The sequence below is a fragment of the Lutjanus erythropterus genome, chromosome 9, assembly GCF_056507025.1.
Source record: "Lutjanus erythropterus isolate fLutEry1 chromosome 9, fLutEry1.hap2, whole genome shotgun sequence".
NCBI classification, from domain to species: Eukaryota; Metazoa; Chordata; class Actinopteri; order Lutjaniformes; family Lutjanidae; genus Lutjanus; species Lutjanus erythropterus.
Window position 1 is genome coordinate 21412021 of NC_139325.1, and position 26099 is coordinate 21438119.

The 26099-nt window shown below is 37.3% G+C and overlaps 2 protein-coding genes across 2 annotated transcripts; both read left to right on the forward strand.

The window, feature by feature from the left end:
* Positions 1-6646: 6646 nt before the first annotated feature.
* hibadhb (3-hydroxyisobutyrate dehydrogenase b) lies at positions 6647-16994 on the forward strand. The gene is made up of 8 exons (XM_084726526.1): positions 6647-6766; positions 8520-8680; positions 8782-8891; positions 8980-9101; positions 13955-14088; positions 14261-14337; positions 14450-14606; positions 16270-16994. The coding sequence occupies exons 1-8, from the start codon at positions 6697-6699 to the stop codon at positions 16429-16431; spliced, it is 993 nt and encodes a 330-aa protein (XP_084582652.1). The 5' UTR covers positions 6647-6696; the 3' UTR covers positions 16432-16994.
* Positions 16995-21231: 4237 nt separating this feature from the next.
* On the forward strand, positions 21232-23896 carry hoxa13b (homeobox A13b). Its single transcript, XM_084726528.1, has 2 exons — positions 21232-22477; positions 22711-23896. Exons 1-2 carry the CDS (start codon positions 21844-21846, stop codon positions 22947-22949), a joined length of 873 nt encoding a protein of 290 aa, XP_084582654.1. The 5' UTR covers positions 21232-21843; the 3' UTR covers positions 22950-23896.
* Positions 23897-26099: the final 2203 nt, after the last annotated feature.

The window sequence follows — 26099 nt, forward strand, 5'->3', positions numbered from 1 at the left end:
AAACTTGCTGGTTTACTTATTATATATTACTGTTTACTATTTATTATTTTATCTGATCTCTTATGAATACAAGGTATTAACAATTAAGGTATAATATAATATTATAGGTTAAGCTACATAGGAGTATATGCAGCAATTAAAATAGCCCCATAATATATAATATAATATAATCCTAGTATATAATATACATTATTCTGAAATGGGTAATCAGTAATAATGATTAAATGATAGAATATATCAATGATGAATATTGTTTTGATCCCTCCGCTGTGAATAAGTCAATTCCAGTCCAGAGCTTTTGGGAAACCTTGAGGAAACACGTATAACTTCTTTCAGTATGAAATTAATATCACTGTTGAGAAATGCAAAGTGAGAAATATACACATTATAAAGGAAATGTAATAAATCTGTCTGTTGATATGAACTGTAACAAGAATGCTGTAAAATGTTCAGTAACTTACTGGCAGTTGGCTGGTAATATAAACATAAATACATTTCACAGTATAATTACTGTAAATCTAATGACAGTACTGTAATCAACATAAGTGAGACCAGTCTGACGTCATTTAATACAGTGGTCTTCAGCAGGGGGTGGATGGGTGGGGATGGGGATGGATGGATGAGGCAAATAGTATGTATAGCCAAAAGCACACAGTTATTGTACTGTAAACAAAATACAGAATGATACTAAGATTCTGCCTCTATTAGACAAGACAGGTTACAAACAGAAATAAAACAGCACATTTTAAATAAAATTAAAACCAGAAACTTCTGGCAGGCTAAATCAAACATTATGGTGGGCCAACTTTGCCCCGAGCGTCCCACACTCTAAATGCAAACATTGTCCTTACTTAAATTAATTTTTTTTACTTAATTTATTCTAGTATTTTAACTTTACTTCATAAACTGAGTTATCTGTACTTTTTGCCCTCGTACTTGCTTCTTTCTCTAATATTTACTTTTTTCTTCTGAGTAAACAGGACTGTGCACATAACACTCCAGACCTGTTGGTGGCAGTATTGCACCAACAGGTTCTGCCGTTGTTTGGCACCCTGCAAAAAAACACCAAGAAGAAGAACTTACCTGCATGGCGCGCAAATTCGACTGAAACGATGAAGCGAACTTGGCTGTTAAGAGAGAAAGAGGCAAGCGGTGCCTCAATATATCATCCCGGTGACACTACACTCAAGCAAAAGTGGATCTAACGTCGATGTCGGTAAGTGTGTAGAGTTTATACTACGCAAAAATCCGCTACAACAAGTCTAACACCGGACAACTTTTTGAGTCGTTAGCCGTTAGTGTGCGTGTAAGATATATTTGTGTGTTTGTTGAAGGGGCAAACTTTATTTAGCAGGTAGAAGTCAGTAGCAGCAGTTCAACACAAAAAGACCCAAAGAAAAGTGCTCTGGCTCGGTCTAAACAACCCAGAGTGAGTCTCAGTGGAACGCTAGTTGTTCCTGCCAGGCCCTCTGTACCACGTCGACCGCAGCTCCGGCTACTTCATCGAGGCACTATGTTAGCTCCGCCATAAAAGCTAGTCGTTAGCTAGCTGTTAGCTCAATTAGCTTGTGCTGCTAGTTTTGCCGAATTAGTTTTCATCCTTGTGTTGCCGCAAACCTTTACCGGTGTGTTCTTGCTTAAAATATCAGTTAATATATCAGTTAAGCTAGTCCAACCGTGTAAGATATAGTTGTTATTGTGACTTGTCTGTAATTGTTTAAAAAAATATTTTATTTTAGTTGAAATTGGGGATGGGGAAACTTGGCTGTTGTGAGAAAACGGATGGACCAGACAATCATGGAAGACCAGCCTCCAGTGAGAAAGATGATGGACAGCAGGCCTGCTCTGTTCACATAATGGCAGGTATGACCCACTAATGCTGTAGTCAACCACAACACAATAAATAATTTTTTATCATAGTTGATTACTCTGTTTCATAATATTATTTAAATGATTATTTGATAAATTATTTATTTTGAGATACTCCAAAGTAATGGCAAGAAGAGCTGCAACAATTAATCGATTAATGAATGGAAGAGTTTGTTTTTTTTTAATAAAATGAGGCCAAAATTGATCTTTTATGAACATTTTCAGCTGCAAAAAATCTTTGAGGCAGCAGATAACTGGCATCATGTATGAATGAAATATTGATAAATATTTTAAACGACTAGTATTTCTGGTGCCGACCAGCATGAGATTTAAAGCCAATCAACTGCAGTAATTATTTTCTCATTAGAAGAAAATGTGGGTAAGAACACTCTTGCATGAAAAAACATACCATAAAATACTGTGAAACCGATATGATTTTCTAAAAAAACGTGACATGAAAATTTTGTCATACCGCCCAGTCCTAATCTACACCATGTTAAACCATATGCACCTGCCTACATCTACTTACACCACACTCATCAAACAAGAGGGAAGATTTTATCAAATCTCAATTGTAACATTCAGAGAAAGTTGTGTTATAAGGTTCCTAAGGTCACTCTCCATGACTCAAGTTTATAGTCCTTACGTTTTGGTTTTAGACCTAACGCATTCTCCATCTATCTTTGCAATCTGGTCATTTCTTTTTGAGAGATGTGTGTAATGGTCAAATGTACTATTGATATTAAATGGCATCCTTGATGCAAAATCCTTGATGCATACTTTTGTTTCTTAAGGTGTTTACCGAGATCTACAGAGTTTCCATTACAAAGTATATGCAGTATAGGAACCTCAGGATCTGGATCACCTTACACAAGTAAGTGTTGTTTGAGATTCATCATCACCACTTTATATCAGTGCTTGCTTGCTTTTAGCCCTCGATATGCTACTATTACTTTGTATAACTACTACTTCTATTGCTGTGTGTGTATGTATGTACATATATTACATTTTCACACATGGAGACAATTTGTATTTTCTTGACTTGTCTTCTGCTTAATCACTTTTGTCATCTTTCCTGTTAGGTCCAAGACATCACCACAACACACACTGTGAGTTCTTCCTCAGCTTCTCTGTAAGTACAGTCATTCATAATGACAATATGACCATGGGATGGTGTACATTTTAGGACATCATCAGACCTCAGCTTGAGTTCTCAGTTTTCAGAGAAAAAAAAACAGCAGTATACCTCAGACTAAAAGGTTTCAGGTCATTAACAACAACAACAAAAATCTTTGCAAACAAATGATGTTGAGGCCTCTTGGTCTTAAGTTGTGATGTAATCTAGTTTGAAGTCATTTTGTTTGAGGTTTGAGGCATTTAATTTTTTCTGAGACATGAAGCCTCTTTAGTCTAAAGAACAATGTTGTTTTGTCTGATGCCTGAGAACTGAAACTAAGTTTTAATGTCATAAGTTGTGCAACGTACCATTGGCCAATAACTTTTTTCCAACTTTTTGATAAGTTTAACACACTAAAAGTTCGCCATGGTCAAATAAATGGAAATAAACATGTTATTTTGAATGCAGTTTGCCCGGTTTCATTCTCCCTATCATTTTCCTTGATTTTTGTGCCCTACCATAGGTAAATTGGCAACAGAGTGAACACACTATAACTATGGGTCCTAACATCCTACCTAAATTTGTTTCCTAGTGTTCTTTATTTTTTAATTCAGGTTTCTGACACAACAGGTGACTACACTCAGGTTCCTGTTGCGGTTCTTGCAGTAAGGGCTGAGGACAGACTGAAGACAGAGGACCAGAGCTGAACACCATTGCAATCATCATTGCAGGAAACCTTACGGTTGTTAACCAATTTTAAAGCAGCCAGACTAAATGTTGGCAGGTCTGTTTGTTGCTGTGAGACGTTATTCAAGAAAGTGACATACACTTTTGTTACACTTAAATATGGCCAAGTACTATTATTCACATTACAGGGACTGTAATTTTTTGATAAAATTTGGTAAAATCATTACTTGCTAAGTATTGTAGCGCTACCAAGATTCCCAGACCTAAACATTGTACTTCGCAGACATAAGAGAACATATTAATATTGTCGTCGAGTAACACTTTATATTTCATATATAATTCAGGCACACTCTTGACCCTCTGTGGTCTCTTTCTATTCTGAATGTGAATAACTCAAAGTTCAGAATAAACAGCATGTTCAGCCTTTATTCAACAATCTTATTGTATTAAGAGTGTTACGTAAACAATGTTAATATTTTTCCTATTGTGCGCAAATATTCTTAACTTTCTGAAAAACAAAAAATCTTACTTTTTTAATCTACAGCAGGGTTTGAGTTGTTTTAACTACACTAAGGTATATTAAGTGCATTTTATTTAAACTTAAGTGCTTACTTACATTGCTTAGGTTCACCTTACTCTGTTTTTGAGTTGTAACAGCATTGTTGAATTTGACTTTACTTCAATATATTAATTGCTCAAATCGTTCAAAAAGTACTGCTTACTCAAATAATGCATGTTCACCTTAAACACATAAGTTAACACAACTTGATAAAATTAAGCTGCTTAATTTTTCCAAGGCAATCGATTTCCTCACATTTTTTTTTAAGTAAACTTAACTTGTTAGAATGTACAGTGCACTTTGGGCAGTCCTGATCTAATTAAATACCATCAGACACTACAGATGCCATATGAGTCTGTTTTTTGCTTTCAATAACTGGATGGATTGAGAATTTTTGAACAAATTCTTTCTGGTTCTCGCAATTAAAATGCCTAGTTAAAGGAGAGATCTGTAAGATGTTTACTGTAATAAATCATAATGTGACCATAATATATCATCAGAGATTCTCTGCCAGAATAACTGTTTTGTTTGCCTGTTTCACATTAATCAGAGTTCAAATTTATGCCGAATAAGACAGGCAGTCACTGAACACAGACTCCACTGGGCTTTTATTTTCAGGATAACAAGCTGAACTTTACGTAAACTGACAGGGTTATAAATAGCTGATCAGCTTACAGTGGAAGACTCCTCACTTGTTTTTGTAAGTTGACCGTGTTGTGGTCATCTTGCCCTCCCTCACTTTACTGCCAGAGTCTGGAGGAGACAGTGTGAGGAGTCAACTCACATCAGCCATAGGTTGTATATTAAATAGGATTTCAACTTCTTTAAAGGACTGTCGTCAACTCGTTATTTGGACCATAGTATACATTTTTGCATCCAACATTTTGCTCCTTTAAAAGTGAAGATGAATAAAAACCCTGGAATGGAATTTGAACCAAAACTGTAGAACAAGTTGTCTTCCTGGACAAAAAAAATATCCTCTTTTCTGGGCTGGAGTCTTCTTCCCTGCAGTGGAAGAATAAGGAGGAATTAGTTACTAAATAATCAGCTAAGTATAGTAATAAATGCAATATATGGACAGGTTTCTTGTTTACAAACATTCCAGGGTGTGCATGCATTCAGTAGGCAGAACGGCTTTGGAGCTGGTCAAAAAAATTATAGTCAACAGATGAAATCAATGTACATTTTGTATGTTTTAGTACTGTATTGTACTATATTGTTGTACATTGTAGTGTGGGCAACCAGCTGAAATTCACCCTGATCATCCATCCTCTTCAGGCAAGGCTGATCCCTGAATGACTACCAGCATTCTCTGGCAAAAAACATCACTGATCCTCAGCATGACCAGCACAAACACCACCTTAAAGGGACAGTTCACCCCAAAATGAAAAATACATAATTTCCCCCTGGCCTGTAGTGCCATTTATCCAGCTGGTGTAAGTTGTAGAGTTTTGGAGATATCAGCCTTACAAATGCCTGCCTTATCTCCAGTATGATGGGACTAAATGACACTTGGCTTGTGGTGCAAAAGTACATGTAAAAAATTCTAAACCAGTGTGTACCGGAAATCATGACCTGGTTATTCAAAATAATCCACAGAACTGGTTGTCAGTAGTTTCATGTAGGAACTTCTTTCTTTCTAGTAGAAAAAAGTCGTTCTGCGAGATCCTAAAGTAGTTCCAGTAGATTTGACTGCGGAAAGAAGGTTGTTCCTACATGAAACTGCTCACAACAAGGCGTGTGGATTGTCTTGAGTAACTGTGTCATGACTTTTGGAAAGAGACGCTGGTTTTGAATTTTTCAAATACATTTTTTAGTGCTTTGAGTACCACAAACTCAGTGCCATTTAGTTCCAACATATTGGAGAGCAGGCCAATATCTCCACAACTCCACAACACACAGCAAAACAATGTAGATGGATAAATAACACTAACTTTGACTTTAGTTAGTGGTTACTTTGGATAGAATTAATCTACAGCAAGATAAATTTCAACTTGATCATAAAATATTGTGGATTTCTATATTTGATTAGACTTCTAGTTCAAATTAGCTCCATCCCAGCCAACTACAACAGTAAAATGTTCGAACATTAAAGTGTAATAATGATTAAATTATAGAATATGCATGATGAGTAGTTATTCATTTTTATCCCACCACTGTGGATAAAACAGCTCCAATCCGAGCTTTTGAGAGACCTGCTGGAAACACCTCTTCAGTAAGCCTTATAGTTTCATATGACTGTTGGGAAATGTAAAGTCATAAATATACATGCAGTAACGTAAACGTACACGTCTATCTGTTAATATGAGAACATGTAGTCCTATATATCCCAGACAGGCCCTCCCCTGCAGCTCAGTGGCTGATTTGGGAGGGCGTGCTGCGCATGTCTGTCATTTGATTGGATGGAAGAACTGCCATTAATGTACGTACTCTACGTCACACGTAAGGTCAAGAGGAAAGAAGCATGGCCGCTGTGTTGAGAGGGTCTCGGTACCTAGTTGGAAAGTGTTGCAAGCATGTTGACTTTGCACTTGGTAAGGAGATGAAATTGAGACTTTATACGCTTTGTGCACGTCGCTGCGCTCACTTTAGAAGCTCGGGTTATTGCTTTAACACTGTTTGTGACATGAAAATACTACTTTTGTTTGAAACGGTGGTGGAGAAGTTTGAGTTCATTGTCGCAGACCTTGGTGCAGCTGCTTCAGCTCACTACTTGCCGGTTTAAGAAGCTTTTCTGTTAAAATGATGTCTTGTTTTAGTGTCGGGTCGTGTGACAGAGCTACATGCCAACAGTCAATGCATCTCGACAGCAGTATTTCAAAACGGTGAAGGGTGTAAATTGTCAGCGTTTGCTCTCGTGTCCTACTGTATCCTGACTCTTTATTTAAAGGAACATTATGTAATGTCAGTATGTCAGTCACCGTGCACATTGTGGTGGCTCCCTGCATTAACTTTAACAGACAAGCTTCAGTTACCTGATACATGTATATATGTCCTGTTTGCACAACAAAGTGTTATCATGTAGATATTTAGTAGGTTATGTTGGTTAGCAAACGGTAGTAAAATATGCTAACATTATATTTTTCTGTCTCTTTTACTTTGCTTTTTTGTTTATTGTCATTAATATGAAGATAAGCCCCAGAAAAGTAATTTCTGTGGCTTATTTCGCTGAACTTACAAAGAGCTAAGCCCTCTTTTCTCATGAAAGAACATTCTGTTATCAGGGAATAGTTAAGTAAATACTGAAAAGGGCTTGGGTGCCAGATCAGATGACTTTGGGAATGAAGGGCGATTACAGTGGATTTACGTACTTAAATGAAATGTAAATGTTGCACACGTTTTAAGGCATTACATCTGAACAAGGTTTTCAGTACTAATACATTAACACTTATTAATGTACTTATTATTATTGCATTAAAAAAAAAATGCATAGTATACAGCATTATTTTAAAAAACAAGTTATAGACTCATATAAACGTAATGCCTCTAAATACTTATTTATGAGCCACTGTGTGGTGGTGTCTATCTGCACAGACCATGCTCTCTGCCTGTATTTTCTTATTTTCTCATATTTTGCTGTACTCTGTATATTTGTGGGTTTCAGCAGTGGCTTGTAGCCCCCCGCCAGTACAGCGCACAGGTTTTGAGTTCGAGACTAAAAACATTTAACAAGTAATGGATTAGTTACATTGCATCTTGTGTCTCTTTCCTCTGCTCACCGTCTGTGAGAGCCACAGACAGAGAGGTTTACACACACAACATAACTGCTGTGAAACAATCAAAAAAATCATTTCTCTGATTCACTGCTTTCTTCTCCCTAACGCCGCTCTCTTAAGTCACTCTGTGTTTGTCTTCCTCTCTCTGGTCTGTTCAGCTGGGGAGGAGGGGGTGACTTTGCATGGTGCTTGTACAAGCATTGCTGCATATTCTACCTTTAAAATTTGATAAAAATGTTCAAAAAGTGCAAATACACACACTGAAGCCATGTCAGCAACTTTTATATTGAAAATTTCTCAAGGATTAGAGGTGGCGTCATGTGCTTTGTGATGTCATTGTTTTCACTGACTCAGAACAAACCCACATTGCTGCGTCGGTGCCTAGAAGACGGTTGCTTACGTTCACTGGTGCTGCACAGCATTTTTAGTTTCAATGATAACGAAAATTTTTATCACCTGCAACTTTACTGTGGTTTATCCAGTTTAAACGGTAATTGTTTCATGTCTATCCTTGAATTTGTAACAAGGATATCTTGTCTTATCATTGATCCATTTGGCCATTTTGTTGTAGTCTCCACAAGGTCTATGGCCTCAAAAACATCGGTGGGGTTTGTTGGCCTTGGCAATATGGGAAACCCAATGGCAAAGAACTTGCTGAAGCATGGATACCCGGTCATTGCTACAGACGTGTTCCCAGAGTCCTGCAAAGACGTGCAAGAGCTGGGTGCTCAGGTGGGAGGCTGAAATATGCACACTTTTTTGTTTTGTTTTTAAATTTTAAATATTTTTCACCTGATTGTTCTCTTACCTCATGATTTTGTGTGTTTTCTCAGATTGTGGATAGTCCTGCTGAGGTGGCAGACAAGGCTGACCGCATTATCACCATGCTTCCCTCTAGTCCCAATGTCATAGATGTCTACACTGGACCCAACGGCATTCTGAAGTACACTATGGTTTCTCCTTCAGTATGTTCATTTGTAATGATCTCACAGATTTAAGTCATATTCTAAATTTCATACTTTTTCCAACAGAAAGGTGAAGAAAGGCTCACTGCTCATCGACTCCAGCACCATTGACCCATCCGTCTCAAAAGAAATGGCTGCAGCTGCTGAGAAGATGGGGGCAGTTTTTATGGATGCACCTGTATCAGGAGGTAAAGTCTGTTTTTAATAACAGTATAGTTTGTATAATAAATATTACACCTTGCTTTTTAATCTTAAAATAATATATTTTGTTGCCGGTTTATCAGTTAACCTTCACCTAGTCAAAACTTATGCAACCATACAAAGGCCCTGCAATAAATTCAGAAGAGTCCTAATGTTTAGTTTGTGTTAAATTGTTTTAGAGGGGAGGGGGGTGTTAATTTAACTTCATCTTGCTATAAAAATGCTCTGGCTTGTTTGTATATCTTAAGACGCAACAATGCTGTTATGGTGTCCCTGCAAAACAGTGTTGGGAACTTATTTTTGTGGAACATCTGCACATGGGGAGGTAAACCCTGGCATTAAATGGCTAAATACCTTAAAAAAAAGGTTACAACGGCTAGCTTGTTTACGTTCGTACCAGTAGTGATCAGGTTGGGTTCGGGAAACTTGCGATCTTCAGAGTGTTGACTGTTAGCTTGGAGGTGGTGGTTCTTGTTTTCCAAAGCGTCAGGGATTTAGAAAGCAATAACACGCCAATAGCAGAAGGGTAGGAGAATGCCGCCTGAATGGGCAGCCAGTGGCAGGCTAATAACCAGACTGTACATCTGGTGAGTCTGACTATTTTGGAGCCTTTGAACTGGCTTGCAGTGAAGTGTCGAAATGGGTGAGGAAAAACTGAGGATTTCCACATTCAGGATAAGTTTTTGGATTCATATTTGTAGAATGTCATCAAATGGCAAAAACTCCCCTTACAATTTCCCAGGGTGACATCTTGTTTTTTTTTTCATACCATCAGTCCAAAACCAAAAGGTATTTAGTTTACTATCATAGAAGTCTTGGAAAACCAGAAAGTAAAGTAATTCAAATTTGAAAAGCTAGAAGTTTTTGCTTTATTTCTGCTTTAATTAATAATTTTAGCTTTACATTATTGGAAAAGAAGATCTAACATCCTACCTTTTTTCAGCATCACATCTGATATTTATTACATTATGTGTATTTTATGTAATAAATATCACATCTGATATTTATTACATTATGTGTATTTTATGTGTAGAATACAGGGGAGTGACTAATGTTTAGAATAACATCAAGTAAATTCTGCAACTCCCTTAATGTTCTGTTGACTTTTAAATAATGTTGAACAGTAATGCACACCAGCGGTTGTGGTGAGGTGCTGATTGCTAGAGGCAGACTTGAAAGTAGGAAAAAAAAGTGGTGCACACTTCATATGTATTTCTGTTATTGAGGTGATAGTGTGGCCCTCAGGCCTTCATCAATGTCAGCTATAGTGAAAACAAAGGCATTGGTATGTTATATAGGCCACACCATACTTACACATGTGACAGTGGTTAGATAATCATGCTCCATCATTAGGGTGAGAAAAGACAGAGTCTGCATCATTTATACATCAGCGTACGGCAGAGTCTGCCCGACATTTAATCGGCATCTCAGATACCCCACTTATTTCAAGTGGCGAATGTAGCATATATGCTAGGGCTTAACGATTCTGAAAAACTATCTCTTGCATTTGCGATATGATTTGAGATTAGAGGGAATGATAAGTTTTACATTATTATTATTATTATTATAATGGCAGCAAAAGTCAGTAAATTGAATAATCTCTTGTGTTTGACATTTACAAAATGACAGTCTGTCAAACCAAGAAGGAGGCACATAGGATCCAGCTCTATTCAAACACCCAAAATAACTCACAATTCATCCACAATGCTAGACCATTACCTTTGTATCTTTACACCAAAGTCAAAACATCAGCTAAACAAAAGAAATGCATGTGGAGCTAATGTCCAACTTTTTTTCTTACTTTCAAGTTGACCTTTAAATCAACACTTATTATTTCAACTGTGGTAAATCCAGTGTTGCCACTTGTGCCACTTTGTACTTACATTGTGGTAGAAAAAGAACACCAACAGCATCCATCTAGTGAAGATGAGGTAGAGGAGCAGTAGTTTGTGTCTGCACAAATGTTTGTATCTGTAAAGTGCGTGCTCTCTGACTTTCTTGGGGGTCCACACAGAAACAGTTTGTTTGAACTTGGCCTTTTCAACGTCAGGGCAGCCACTTTCTTTGAATTAATTGTGGTCCATTTTACAGCCTGGCCCTAAAGATTAGTAATGATTTATATGCTTCCGTCCTGTGGTAGTGCACATGGATTAAAGTTGTCCAGCTTTCTGCCTTGAACTTGTGTGTGTCTGAGTGCATGTGTGTGGCGGCAGCAGTTTAACTAGTGCAAACTGAAGCGGATGTCATACTTCGATACATCATGTCAATCAGCAGGCTTTAGCTCCTAAATGAAACTTTTTGAACATCTCCAGTGGTCAGATGGAAATCAAAAGAAGTACAGTGGCATGTAGTGACTGTTTAATCCAGCGTGGTTAAAGCTTTGACATAAAAGCACACATGGTGGTGGGGGCATAATTGAGTCAGCATGTCTGATAGTTCTTTCTTCATGTGAAAAAATGAAAGGACCAGATGAGATAACTGCCATCTTTCATTAAAATGATTGCCTTACCAAAGGCTAGAGATGAAATAACAAAAATAAAAACCAATGAACTCTTATCTCTGATAGGGATTGACAAACCTGCTTTTTGACAGCTTTGGTATTTTGACCGTTGAGGGTGCTCTATATATAGTGACTGTCCCACTTGAGAGATAAATACACCTCATGTCCACTTTTGAACCACGGACTGGATATTTGGTACAGGTCTTTCTGGTTTCTGTGCTGTAAGGATATGAAGTGCCATGTTTTTTTTTCAGTTGCTTTTGAAATGAAAGACTAGGTTGGGACACAGTTTAATATTCAAACAGTACAGTTAATCTGTGACTACATTTACATGCACAAAACATAACGTTTTTGCCTATATTCCAAAAAGGACAATAGTCCTACTAAGCTGTTGACATGGCTAGTGAAAATGAATATTCCATTAATATTCCCATTTATATGCAGCCTGCATACTCAGATTATGGAAAAGTGATATGGCCTGAGTTTTCCTTCTTTGAACCAAAATAGTATTTCATTAGATTTCAAAATAGGTGTTTTTCTCCTTCCACCCAGAAATAGTAAGCTTTTCTTTTGTGCAGGCTTCTCCACCTCAGCATTTCAAACTGCATTAAAAACCCCAATTGAGGACACATTCTGAATGTGCCGTGTACATGTTGAATGCTCCTTAATTCATTTCTTGCACAAGTCATTCACTCTGAGTTTTCTGTGTTTTGTTGATAACTCTTTACATCAAATCTTTACATTCTCCAACATTAGGTGTCTTGGAGATGTCATAGTATTTTGGAAATGTTGTTACTTTGAATGGCAGAACTCTATGTTGCTAAATGTTGCTCTTTACTTCTCAATACATTTTTTTTTTTAAATTACTGCCATTCAATATGAATTTTGAAGTGATTGTGTCAGTCTCATGTTTCCGTTTTTTTTTCTTGGCTTGACTGTTTTAACTCCCACTTGTTTCCAGCAGCACAGTCTTCTAGATTCCTGTTAGTACAAAATGCTGCTGGCAGATGCTCACAAAGAACAGGGAGGAGGAAACGTATTACACCCATCTTGGCCTCTCTCCACTGGCTTCCTGTAAACTTTAGAATTAATTATAAGACTATGTTGTTTAATTTCTTGGCACCTACATGACTTGCACCTGGTTATTGTATATCACTGAACTTTTATCCTCACGTGAACCTGAATGTACCATCAATTGTGTGAATAGATCCAAAAACAGCTGTTACTAAATCTAGACGAGGCCTTGAAAAATGTTTTCCAACAGTGTCCTAAAGCTCTGGATAGACTTCTCTGAGAGACTACAGGTTATTGTCCTCATTCAAATCTTGTTTTTTTAAAGACAAACTTTTACAGACTTGCTTTTAGCTGTGATTGTCCCTTATTTATTGTATATTACTTTCATTTTGTTACTTTCATTATTTATTTATTTATTTTAATATAGCATTTATCCTTGCATGCAATGCTGTTTTCTCACTCGATTCGATCTCATTTTCTGTTTTGATAATTGCCACATAATACATTCATAGGTCCCTTAAACTAGTTAAATCCAAACTGCTGAAGGAAACTGACCCATTTTTCTTCACTCAAAACATTAATTGTCAATTAGACATGTCGACAAATTACTTTATTGTGTTATAAAAAGATTCATAGCCTCTTTTTTTTTTTGTTTTGTTTGAGGAAGAAAGTGGAGAGACATGTGGAAATGGCATGCAACAAAAACATTTAAACTTAGATTTCATTATCTCTGGGTTGTATGTCCCTGGAGCTCTAAAAATACTATGATCTTCAGTGTAAACTAGTGTCAAAAGAATTTATTTTTTCTAGTAATTACTACATGAAGAAATCCACAACTGCTTCCACACTTACTAAACATGTAGAACCTTGATTCCAAAACGGTTTGGTTTCTTCATAAAAAGTAAACAAAAACAGAATGCAATGATTTGCAAATCCTTTTTGACCGATATTAATTGAATACAGTACAAATGCAAGATATTTGACAGTCAGGCTGATTATCTTAATTGTTTTTTGTAAACGTACACTTACTGTGAATTTTAATGTATTCTGTTTTTCCTTGCATTTTACCCAGCATCCCAATGTTTTTGGAATCTGGCATATTTCATAAGGATTGTAGCTGCTATTCCAGCTACTTTGAGAAGGTTGCTATAATTAACAATAATTACTTTTAGCTATTAATTTGCATGTTTTGTTGTTTTTCTTCAATTTAAAGTTTATTCACCACATTTCAGTGGATTTCCTAAAATTCCTCTGTATCAACCATCTCTGTTTGGTTGGTATAAAGAACTTGGTTCCTTGTTTGTAAGCGTGATTTCCCATTCCCAGGTGTGGGTGCTGCCAGTTCGGGTAAACTGACTTTTATGGTCGGAGGAGCAGAGGAGGAATTTACTGCAGCCAAAGAGCTTCTCAGCTGCATGGGAGCCAATGTGGTGTACTGTGGTCAGGTTGGAACTGGACAGGTATGAGTCAGTTTTTCATTTTTTCCAGAAATTGTCACAATGCAATTGGCATTCAGACAACAAAGTAGTTTGAAAGTGAATGATGAACGTGTTAGTCAATTGTTTAATGACATTTAAAATAATTAAAGTGCTGTTAAGGTTATTGAATGCTAATATTATCTTCTTGTTATAGGCTGCCAAAATCTGTAACAACATGCTTCTTGCAATTGGAATGATCGGGACTTCAGAGACAATGAACTTGGGAATCAGGTGAACAATGTCTTGGTTGAAAAAATAATGCAGCAGTTATAAATCGTGAAGGTAGATGCAGCAAAAGCAATACACTCTGTATAAGTAAAATGTAAATTGTCTTCACTCACAGACTTGGTCTTGATCCCAAACTTTTGGCCAAGATCCTGAACATGAGTTCAGGCCGGTGCTGGTCTAGTGATACCTACAACCCTGTGCCTGGAGTTATGGAGGGAGTCCCCTCTGGGAACAACTACCAGGGAGGCTTCGGCACCCAACTGATGGCTAAGGTCAGTTTAATGACCCCTGTATTGAGAATTTGTGTTGTAATGTTTTCCTTGTCAAATATGAGGAGATGACACACATTTTATGGCTGTAATAGTTTTGTTTCCTCTATTATGTGTGGAGAAATAATTTGTTCCTGTTAGAGTTGTCACAATACCAGAAGTTTCAGCTTTGACGCAATACCAAAAAAAAAAAAAGAAAAAAAGATGGTAGATACCAAGGAGAAAAGAAAAAGTTGTACATATATATATTTTAAAATATTTCTTTTTTCCAGCACAGTGCTGGTACAGAGTCACTGAACAGTCTGGTTTTGCTATGCTCATTTCAGGCACGACAATAAAGACTAAACTGAACTGAACTTAAGTGAGCATTAATCATTTGTTTTTTTTTTATAGCTTTGATTCTTCTAATGCTGTAATTAATGGATAGTATGTCATTTTAAACACATGGTATAGAAAAAGTATTGAAGTTTCCAAACTTTCACAACCTTAGTTTCTATTTGCCCTGAAATTTTTGGTACAAAAGATAAACAAATTCATGTTTAACTTTTGTTGTCATTCATTTTGTATGTAGAGAGTTTCTGTAGGTCCTTAAAGTCTGGCTAAAATCCAATAATCTGAATTTTGTGCCTTAAAATGTCTTAAATACGATTGTCACAGGTCTTTTTTTTTTTTTTTCAATTGATCGAATTATGAAGTTACTGTTTGTTTTATAAAGTTGCATTAACGTAAGCCTTGCTTTTCAATATGCTTTGGGAAAAAACTACAAAAGAAAGACAACATGAAACAAAGAACTTAGGCAAAGAATTTGCAACACTGTGCATCGTGTGTCATGATGTGGTTTGTGGGCTAACGTGGCAGCTCCTTTCATCAAAAAAATAGCTATTTTTAGAGGTAATAAGTTAAAATCGTTTCTGTTAATGTGTCTTTCATCTAATATAAGTAAGTGCAAGTTCAGCGAGATGTGGCTCAAGAAAATTAAGTGTTTGGTTGAAGCCTGTAGAAAATAACAAATATAAAGCCTGCTGCAAGACAACACTCAAATTAGAAACTTTGGGTATTAAGAGTTATATTAGAGCATTAGAGTTGCATAAGAAGTCAGAAAACCATTAAGCTACCGTAAAAAGCCACCAGTAAACGCCTGGCATCACTCAATATTGTTCTGCAATTGCACGAGGAGCATCACTGCTCTGAGAACCACTCTGCAATAATAACATTCTGGGACTTTTCTTTCATATCATTCATTATTGTTAAGAAATAGGCCCTAAATTACATTCATAATAGTCTTAAAAATTCTTAAATTTAACTTGTTGAAATCTGCAGAAACCCTGTATGTATGAGATGTATCATAAGATTGTGAGGGATTTGTTTTGTGTTGTTTTGCGTGTGACAAGGATTTAAATGACAGTGTTGAAAAAAATAAGAATTTCTATCTTCAGTCACATACCACTTAAAGTGCTGCAGTCAACTGTTAGTAGTTTACGTCCCTCTTAAAAGGGAATCAAGCCCATATTATTACAACATAAAGAAAAATTCTCTGTGGTGTGTGGACTGGTGGTTTTGGTTTTAGAGTTCAATTTTCAGCTCAGTTGGTTTTTCTAACGTATGTTTGCTTTTCTGTTTTTTTTTTTTTGTTGTTTTTTTTTTTGTTTTGTCTTTTTTCCCCCAGGATCTCGGCCTTGCACAGAACACAGCCACCAACACAAAGACTCCTGTCCCTCTCGGCTCCTTAGCCCATCAGATATACCGTATGATGTGCGCACGCGGTTATGCCAATAAAGATTTCTCCTCCGTATTCCAGTTCCTGCGTGAGGAGGAGGGCCAGCAGTAATGTGAGCCTCAACCCCGTCCACAGCCTTGCCAGTCCCCTGGCCCTGCACAAGACTAACATAGCATAGTTAGGGTGCATTTCACCCTGAGGACTGTTTCTTTTTTTTTCTTTTTTTCTAAGTTGTGAAAAGACAAGAAGCCAACTGAGCTCCAACACAGTGTGACAGATCATGTGTGCACTTCTCCCTATTGGAAATCATGTTTCCTGTGTGATTTAGCCTTTTTAAAATGCAACACTCCTTTCACTTTTAGAAACAAGTGAATTTTCAGATATACAGGAGGTCAAAAAGATTAGCAGGCTGTCGAGCAGTGGCAGCCCTGCAGCTCTTATATGCAAAGAGGTCTGAGGGGAATCTGTGGTGTGAAGAACTCTATCTCTGTTTGTCGAGGCTAGACGGCTGCAAACACTGTTTAGTCTCCTCATACTGTATTTATCTTTTGTTTGTGATCATTTCTTTATGTTGCGTTCACGGCGGTTATTTGTCTTGACAGGGGGAAATTTTACTATGGGATCAGAGTGTCATATCATATCCTGTTAGGAAATAAAAACAAATTGTGATGTTATGATTGTAATCTTTTTTTTTTCTGGATTTGGATGTTAAAAGCATAATTGCAACATTTTCCTAAAACAAACAAACAAACAAAACAATATATAGACTCATAAACATAACCCCTTTTAGGGCTACAACAGTTATTTTCATAGTCAACTAATCAATTATTTTCTCAATTAATGAATTAGTTATTTGGCAGGGTGAGAGAAGTGGGTTAAAAATGCAGATCTGTCTTTCTCAAAGCCCAAGATGATGTCCTCAAATGTCTTGGTTTTCTGACAATCCAAAGATATTCAGTTTACACTCAAAGGGCTAAAGAAACCTGAAAAAAAATTACATTTAAAAAGCTGAAATCAGAGAATTTTGACTTTTTTTTCTTACAATATTGCTTGAGTCATATTTGATTAATTGTTGCAAGTCTAATCATTTTCTGTCATTACTTATTTCACACTAGAAGTGTGTGGTGGTGGTGGTGGTGGTGGGTTTCTCTACCTGTGTTTCCTGATTTTCTCATTTCATTTCTCTTCTCATTTGCTATGTTCAGGACGCTTTACCAACCCAAAAAGTTGCTGTTTGACGTCCTGTGAATGAGACTCTTCAATCAATTCTTTTTGGTGCGTTTATGACCAACTCGGACAAATCCCAGTGATTCTACTTTTAACTGAATTTACCTTTAAACAGAATGTAAAACACTTAAAACAACCTGAGGCACCACATTTATTCAGTGATTGCTGATTTATAGTAGTAATGCTATAAATTCTGTTGTTTTTTTTTTGTTGATAAGCTGTCATTAATTCAAAGGGAGGAGTTTTGTGTAAACGGCCTAAATGACCAACAGTGCACAAACATGGATGCAAATGCAACACTAACTCTCTCGATGAAAATGGCTATTTAAATGCTAAATGCCGTGTATTTGGACACGCACTGTACAATTTCCCTTCGTGTCTTTGAGCGCTACTAAGTTAAATAGCTCCCAAATGTTCGCATCTTGTGTCCCACTGAATCCATAGTCACGCTAAAATGTTGCACAAACATCTGACTTGAGGAGCCTGGCTGCAGAGCAGATGCAGTGGCGGCGGGGCAGAGAAACGGAGGACCCAAAATGCACACGTTGTTCCTAACAAACATCAGATTTTTGCCGTTAGATCTCAATTATCCATTAAATCTTACCCCGATGCTAGAAATTCCTCTCTAATGACGAGTTAAATATTTTTATGGCATATTGTCTCCCCGACAGCTGTGACCGACGGTCGCATCCTGCAGCCAGCTTCAGCTTCAGTAATTTGGGGATGTGTGGACCCCTCTTCTGTCCCCACTTATAGGCCAGACCAGGAGGGCGGCATGTTTCTGATCTAGTTTGCCAAGAGCCACTGAGGGGCCAAGGTGCCATAGGTCATGCGATCACAAGACAAACCCATAAAAAGTCCATTAAGCACTGTAGGCTAAGAGCTGTGTTGTCATCTATTTGATAGGTACTGCAAACAGAGCAGCACTTTGGTCTCTCAGGCCTCCAGCACACTTGTGACACACACACACACACAACTTCACATCATCTACTGCAGCGCTGCTTACACTTTCTAATAAGTTTTGCATTCAGCAGGCAATTCATGTTTTTATTTGTTAACCCGATAATGACGCGTTTGTGCCACATGCTTTCTATATAATCTATGTAATTTTTAAGCTACGGTAGGCCTGCATCAGCAAGTAGATGCGTGTATTTTAATTGGTTGCGTCTACAATTTAGTTAAACCGATTCTGAAGAAAAATTGGTGCATGTTTCATCCTTAAAGTGATGACTTGTCACAAATTTTATTTGCTGTTTTCTTGTTCCAGATGGTTCTTAATACATATTGTGGCCTGGTGCAACAAACCGGGGTTTTATTTTACTCTTTGTGTTAGAAGCGATCAGAAAGCCTGAAGTCATGAAGGTCTAAATCGGAGCATTCCCGTGAAGACTTCGAACAGTTTCAGCGGACGGAAACGGAAAATTATTACATTTGTTATTACAATCTTTATCAAAACATGCGCAGAATAGACTAAATGTGTGTGATTTGGCTAAAGAGGTGGTTCAGAGAGATATTATCGAGTACTTTTACAGTTTCCCTCACTCCCCTAGAGACAGAAACTAATAAATACCTTTAGACAGATTATTTTTTTATTAGGCCATGTAAACTCAACTGTTGACTGTCTATGGGATCAAATAATATAATCATGGTCCTTTGGGCATCCAGGAATTGAACGAAACTAATCAAGTAAAGTAAGGAGAGAACCTCTGGTCTTTAATCGTGGCCTCTTTGTCCAAAGCAAAATTTATACTGTGTGCATTGTTGTAAAATGAATAAAATAAAAATAAATCAAATCTTATTTTGCCCGTTAAAGAACTGTAAAGAATGCTCTGTACGTGTTTGAGATCAAACCATTAAAATTGTAATTGTCAAATACAATAATCAATAATCAATTGTTTAATTAAGCTCGTGATATGTTTCCGGACTTTAAGCGATTATCTTTTAATTAATTTGATAAGTACAAGAGAACAAAATATTTTATTTCATGTACATATATTTTCAAATCTATTTCAGACTTACGCGTTTTAGTCGTACATTGATGTCAGCGTTTCGACTTCCGCTTAAAGAGGGTATTTAATTTAATTAGGCTAATTAAAGGTTTGGAGTTCCACATCATTTGTATTCGTCCTGACTGTGACTTTACCATCACTAATAATAACATCTCGGTTATCTTGTATTTTTTTTTTTGACAAATTGACACAAACGATCTTCATTTTAAATACTGTCATTTGCGCAGCTGCATGTGTGTGGGCTACAAGAGCGCGTGTGTCAAACAGAATGTGTATTGACAGCAGAGTGAAATGAAAATAAAGTGAACAAATGAAACGCTTCTTTATCAGCAACTCCTGACCTGTTTGCAGTTTAGTCATGGATCATCTTTTTCGTTTAACTGGCCCATCTACTCAGATAACATGTCGCACCAGCTGCTGGATGTTTAGACAGACAGCCGCCCTGTAATGTGTGAACAACGTGGCTGAGGTGATTCCTGTCCAGGCAACGCTCACTTTGTCTGACTCTGTTTCACGCGAAATTTAATAAATTACCCATTTTTCTACGCCAAAGGTAGTGTACTATAGTAAATAATAATAAGAATTAGTTAATCTTAAGTTGGTTATCATGAAAATGCAATAAAAAACAAAATTCACACATGAACTTATTAACTAACATAAAACATTATGCTTTTTTTCCTGAAATGTAGACCACTACTCACTCTTGCCTACGAGCTATGAACTTGGGCCATAAAGATTTACAGCCTCAAAAGGTGGGAAAACTCTATTAAAAATAAAAACGGTGCTCAAATTTAGGTGGGGATATGTTTCTCTGCGTCTGTGGTCTCATGTTGAAAATGTAAAACAAAACTGAATTCTGAGAGTAAAAACAGTGTTTTGTTTGACACCAGTCTTTACTCTCACGTCCATATTCACCTCCTTCAGTCCATCACAGTGCGCCCACACAGCTCAGTGTTTTAGTGCCATGTGTAGGCTAAACCGTAAACAACATTTTATTTTTATTCTTACGTTACGGACTCATGCTCATGAAGGATTTGTTTATCCATCACATATGCGCCCCAAATTTATCTCTGTTTTCCGCGCAGGAAAACAAGAGCCCTCCTATGAAGGCATTTCAGCAGAAACACCATTTGAAGAACGGTTTATTTTCCCTTCAAATCACTTTTTATACCAGCAGAGGAATAAAATAGTTCATCATGAGCTTTGATTCTTACTATTTAATAACAAAAGACTAATTTTTGATTGTCAAAATCTGATAGTATTAAATAAGGAAATTGAAATGAATGTATGTTGTCTTTCAAAAACGAACACAGTCTGTCGATGAAACCTCCTCTTCGGCATTCAGCGGTGTTTTCTCTTTGGGTTTCCTGGCGTGAAGTGCCTATTTGGCCAGACTGCAGCTTTCAACTTGACCTTGGCCTCCAGCCGCGTCTAACCCGTATGAGGAAGGGTGCAGCCAAATGTGGCATGCTTTTGGTATTTTGTGGACACTTAACCTGTGTCTCTATTTATACCTAGTAGTGCCAAATGTGAGAATGAGGAAATGTATTACTGTTGTTACCATATGTGTTTTAAACGTATACTTAAGATATAGTTCTCTGTTTGTATATATATATATATATATTTTAAATCCGCCTGCGTAATTACTATGCGTAAAGCCCCTCTTTTAGCCGATCAGCCAGTTCTGATTGTTTAGTAATATGATTGTACATTTAGTAAAAGTCTGTACCTTTAGTGAAAGCGCATAAAAATGTCAAATCTTAAGACTTAAAGCCAAATTTATAATTCAGATCCATATATTCGAAAGCAGATTTGCTTTACTCTTAGATTAAGGGCTTTCGTAGCTGAAATGGCACGCGTAATTGCGCACCCATTCCTGTCTTAAAAAAAAAGGCATAAATATTTTTTTTTCTCATTCAGTGTATTATACAATTAATCAAATAAGCTTGTTGTGATGGCACAGTACGATAGACAGGATTAACTTTTCATCACCAGTCACTCAGTTTGAGATTCTAATATTTTGGGGAAAATACCCCTAGTGCTTCTGTGCGTATGTAAAACATGGATATACTGATTAATATCTTCACAAATGCACAGCTTGATCTGCATTATCTGATGCTTCGACGTTTATCATCTCCTTTGCATATCACGTGCTTGGCCCTGGCCAATAACCTTGCGATCTTTATGTACTCAGGCGTGTGGGTATCGTTACTCTGCCCGAGTCCCTGTCTGTGTTCAGTCGAGTGGATTTTGAAAAAGAGTTGGTCGTCTCGATGTAGGGCATGCTATGACCGCTTCATTACTCCTCCACTCGCACTGGATCGACCCGGTGATGTTTCTCTACGACAGCGGCTTGGATGAAAGAAGCAAGAACATGGAAGGATTTACTGGAGGCAATTTTGCTGCGAACCAGTGCAGGAATTTGTTAGCGCATCCAACCTCGCTGGCTCCGAGCACCACCTACACTGCGAGTGAGGTGCCAGTCTCTGGCATGGGGGAGCCTGGCAAACAATGCAGCCCCTGTTCTGCCACCCAGAGCTCGCCCAATGCATCTTTGCCGTACGGATATTTTGGCAGCAGTTATTACCCATGTAGGATGTCACACGGCAGCGTCAAAGCGTGCGCGCAGCCCTCTGGTTATGGCGATAAATACATGGACTCATCAGTGTCTGGTGAGGAGTTCTCAACCAGGGCGAAGGAATTTGCGTTTTATCAGGGCTATTCTTCGGCTCCTTACCAGCCCAGCTACCTGGACGTCCCTGTAGTCCCTGCGCTGAGTGCTCCTTCAGAGCCAAGACATGAGTCTCTGCTGCCCATGGAGCCCTACCAGCCATGGGCCATCACCAATGGCTGGAGCGGTCAAGTTTACTGCACCAAGGAGCAGCCTCAGTCAAATCCTCTGTGGAAATCCTCGTTGCAAGGTATTGTTTTTATTAACACAAAAATAGGCTATGTGAATGGGAGTAAGCAGCTAAACTTGCAAAAACCTATTCAAAAATATATTAATGTAATGCCTGTTTTTTTTCACTGTTGATTTTTTAATAATGCACCTGATTGAAGAAAATAGAGCATTAAATGTTTGTAAAGTAAATTTCGTTTTCTGTCCGTGCAGTCTGGCAAAATAAAATGTCATCCTGTATTTCTCTCTCCACAGACACTATATCTGGTGGAGACAGCTCTATCCGCCGTGGGAGAAAGAAGCGTGTGCCATACACCAAGGTGCAGCTCAAGGAACTGGAAAGGGAGTACGCCGCCAATAAATTCATCACCAAGGACAAAAGGAGGAGAATATCGGCGCAGACAAACCTGACAGAGAGACAAGTGACAATCTGGTTTCAGAACAGGCGCGTAAAGGAGAAGAAAGTCGTCAATAAATTCAAGAGCTCCAGTTAGCTGAAACAGGAGGTGGACATGGATGTGCCTTCATCCAAAAACTGTGCTATAATTTATTACATGATATGAACGGTTTCTCTGTCGCCAGAGCGGCTCTGTCTTGACCCACACATTTCCTTCCTCCTCACGTTTTAATTGGAACCAGTCGATGTGGCCTGTTGACAGAAGATCGGAAATGGTTTGCAACACGTTGACCAAGGCGATTCTGTGAGGGGATGTATGATCTCCTTCAGATATTCACCAAACAATAAGACATTCTGCCTTGCAGTCATCTCGAGCAATAATTCAACTTAATCCAATCCAGAAATGAAGACTGAAGACTCTGGAATCAGTTATAAAAACAACATTCGTCTTTAGACAGTGGTGCAGTAAACTAATTGGTGGATAAATAAATGATAAATAATAATAATGGTAAATATTAGAAAATGAATTTTATGTTCAATATTTATTCATGCTAAAGATAAATAATAAAAAAAATCTATCCACAAAAGCAGTAGTGACCTACAAAACTTCTTTGGTGTATTCAGGCAAGTTTTTTTTTATTTTTTTATTTTTTAGGTAAACTAAATTCTACAGAAAACATTGAAAACAGTTTATACAACATCCCTGGCTTTAGAAATCAAATCGCTCCATTTGAAATAAATCTCTGTAAATTAATCAGTCAGTATCTGATTAAACGTTATCAAACGTTCGCATGAACATTTCAACTGCCCACACTGTGTCCATGTCACTGTCTTTTTTTTTTTTTACCTAAACAGGGTTTTTTGTTCAGAGTAACTCGCCTGCCAACAGGCTGACCTATGCAATTTCTCTCCGTCAGTCTAGAATAATTTTGCAGAGTACTCTGAAAATATAGATATATTTAAACATGTAAATACTATCTGACTGCAACTATCTATTCTCCCTTTTCTGACTGCAATAGCCAAAGTTTTGACAATAAATGTTTCAGACGCAATGTGATCTTGTCATTTTCGTTAATATTTTCTAGTCCAAGTTGGACGTGGATGTTTAATGGATCGAGGTTCGACTTAACAAATCATTTCAGGTAAAAATCACACATGGCTAAAGCATATTTTGTATTTAGGCCAGCAGGCCTTCGTGAGAGACGCCTCTTGAGCTCAGAGCCTTTGTAGGTTTGAGCCATTCACAGCTTATGTCTCCATCTAGTGGCGAAGCTCTGTCAGCACAGCGTCTAGTCTACATCTGCCTTCACATCTGGCACCTACTCTCACAGCAGCCTGTTTGTGCTTGTGTTTAAAAATACCAGTTATTTATAGGTATCTAATCAGTCTAACTATGTCAACGATCTTCAACTATATACATATATAAAATAAGACAAGGACTTAATACCTTATTCTCCAGCAATATTAACAGTATCTCTTTTTAGGGATATTAAAGAAATATTTTAAACCACAGATAAATTGTAGTGATATAACAGTACTAACAGAATTGGTAAAAAAATAATAAATGAAGCTCTTTTGATGTCATAGCAAAGTGCCACAACCATGATAATGGTTTATATTTATAATTAGGCTGATATTACCCGTATTCACATTAGGGACATATTTTGATTAAACATAGATAATTGTGCTTTATAATAAGAAAATGTTTAACAAAATGAAAATGAAAAAATATCTGTCGAATAGTACAATTTCCATACCTATGCTTAATTTCTTATACGTGCAAACTTTCGGCTGTTTTTGTACTTTTTTGTTGAGCGAAATTCAAAAATTCGTTTCCAGAACGCGTATTCAAATTCTGAAAAACATTATGCAGTGTATGCTCATTTCTATTTACTAATACTCAATCGAAAATCAAATGAATGTACGGTGTTTTATTTGCGTAATTTAACCAAGTTCTCGCGTGACCTGTCCTTCAGGCGGAGGCCTATTTTCATTTTGTGTTGAAAATTTAATGGTGCTTATGTCCATCTAATTTTGTTACAAAAACTGAAAATCTACTTGTAAGCGCTGAATGTAAACGAAAACGTTTGTTATGAGAAGTGTGTGTGTGTGTGTGTGTGTGTGAAAGGCCTTTCAATCCACCGTTCAAACAACGCTTCAGCTAATACGCACACATCTGTTCTTTAGGTTTCCGTATATTGTATATTTTGCCTTCTCCTCATAGTGAAATACTGTATTATGTTTTATGATATTTACGTGATTCACATTTTCTTATCACAATCACATCGACATATAGGTTACAGTATCAGTTTTATTCACATAATTGTCACAACCTTAAAAACTTCACAACCAGTCAGTATTATTATTATTATTATTATTATTATTATTATTATTATTATTATTATTATTATTATTTGCACAGTTAGAGTCAGGGGCATGACACTGTGACACTGTGTCTTGTCTGGTTGGATTTGTACCATTATACACCAACTTAGCAAATAGTACAACAAGTAAACAGAACTTAATATTATATCATGTTATATTATATTTACTTATCTTTTTTTTTTTCAAGGCAACCTGTTTCCTAGATTTTTAACATTAACGTGTCGGGTTTTAGAGAGCAACATAAAATGAGCATTTTGTTGCAGCACCCTCGGGACAGTGTCACCCTCTCAGCTCAGTCACACGTGTACATAAAAGGGATTTAACTGCAGCACAAGGAAAGTTTTGTCATCTTGCTCAAGAGCACTTAGAGAGGCTGATGGACCTCTGACACAGGTGACCGAAGAAGGTTGACATAGTTTGGATGTTCCATGGATCTTGGGCTGCTTTCACTGCTCTCTCTCTCTCTCTCTCTCTCTCTCTCTCTCTCTCTCTCTCTCTCTCTCTCTCTCTCTCTCTCTCTGGCATGCATGTTGTGTAAATGGTTTAAGATGAGAGTCCCTTCAGAAATCTTCCTCTGACTGTAGCTCCTCTGCATGTTAAATGTGGCGTCCCTTCTCTTGTTCTGTGTCATTGCTCCCCCTAACAGCCAAACAGGTTAATGCACCCCACAATCCCAAAAGTCCCGTATGCAGCAGACTTGAAGCCTGCTGCTCTAACGTGGCTGATAATAGACAAAATATCATCTAAAATACTATACACTAAATAAACTGAAACACTTCAAAGGACAAAGTGTTTGCACACAGTAGTAACATGACAGATTTGTTTGATTTTTATTAGTGTCATGTATAAATAATTTGTCCAG

Excerpts from the sequence above, each read along its gene's own strand:
- hibadhb (XM_084726526.1), top strand. The coding sequence starts at position 6,697 with ATGGCCGCTGTGTTGAGAGGGTCTCGGTACCTAGTTGGAAAGTGTTGC. Across the intron at positions 6,767-8,519 it reads GCATGTTGACTTTGCACTTG|TCTCCACAAGGTCTATGGCC; the intron begins GTAAGGAGATGA and ends ATTTTGTTGTAG. Across the intron at positions 14,338-14,449 it reads ACAATGAACTTGGGAATCAG|ACTTGGTCTTGATCCCAAAC; the intron begins GTGAACAATGTC and ends CTTCACTCACAG.
- hoxa13b (XM_084726528.1), top strand. The coding sequence starts at position 21,844 with ATGACCGCTTCATTACTCCTCCACTCGCACTGGATCGACCCGGTGATG. Across the intron at positions 22,478-22,710 it reads GTGGAAATCCTCGTTGCAAG|ACACTATATCTGGTGGAGAC; the intron begins GTATTGTTTTTA and ends CTCTCTCCACAG.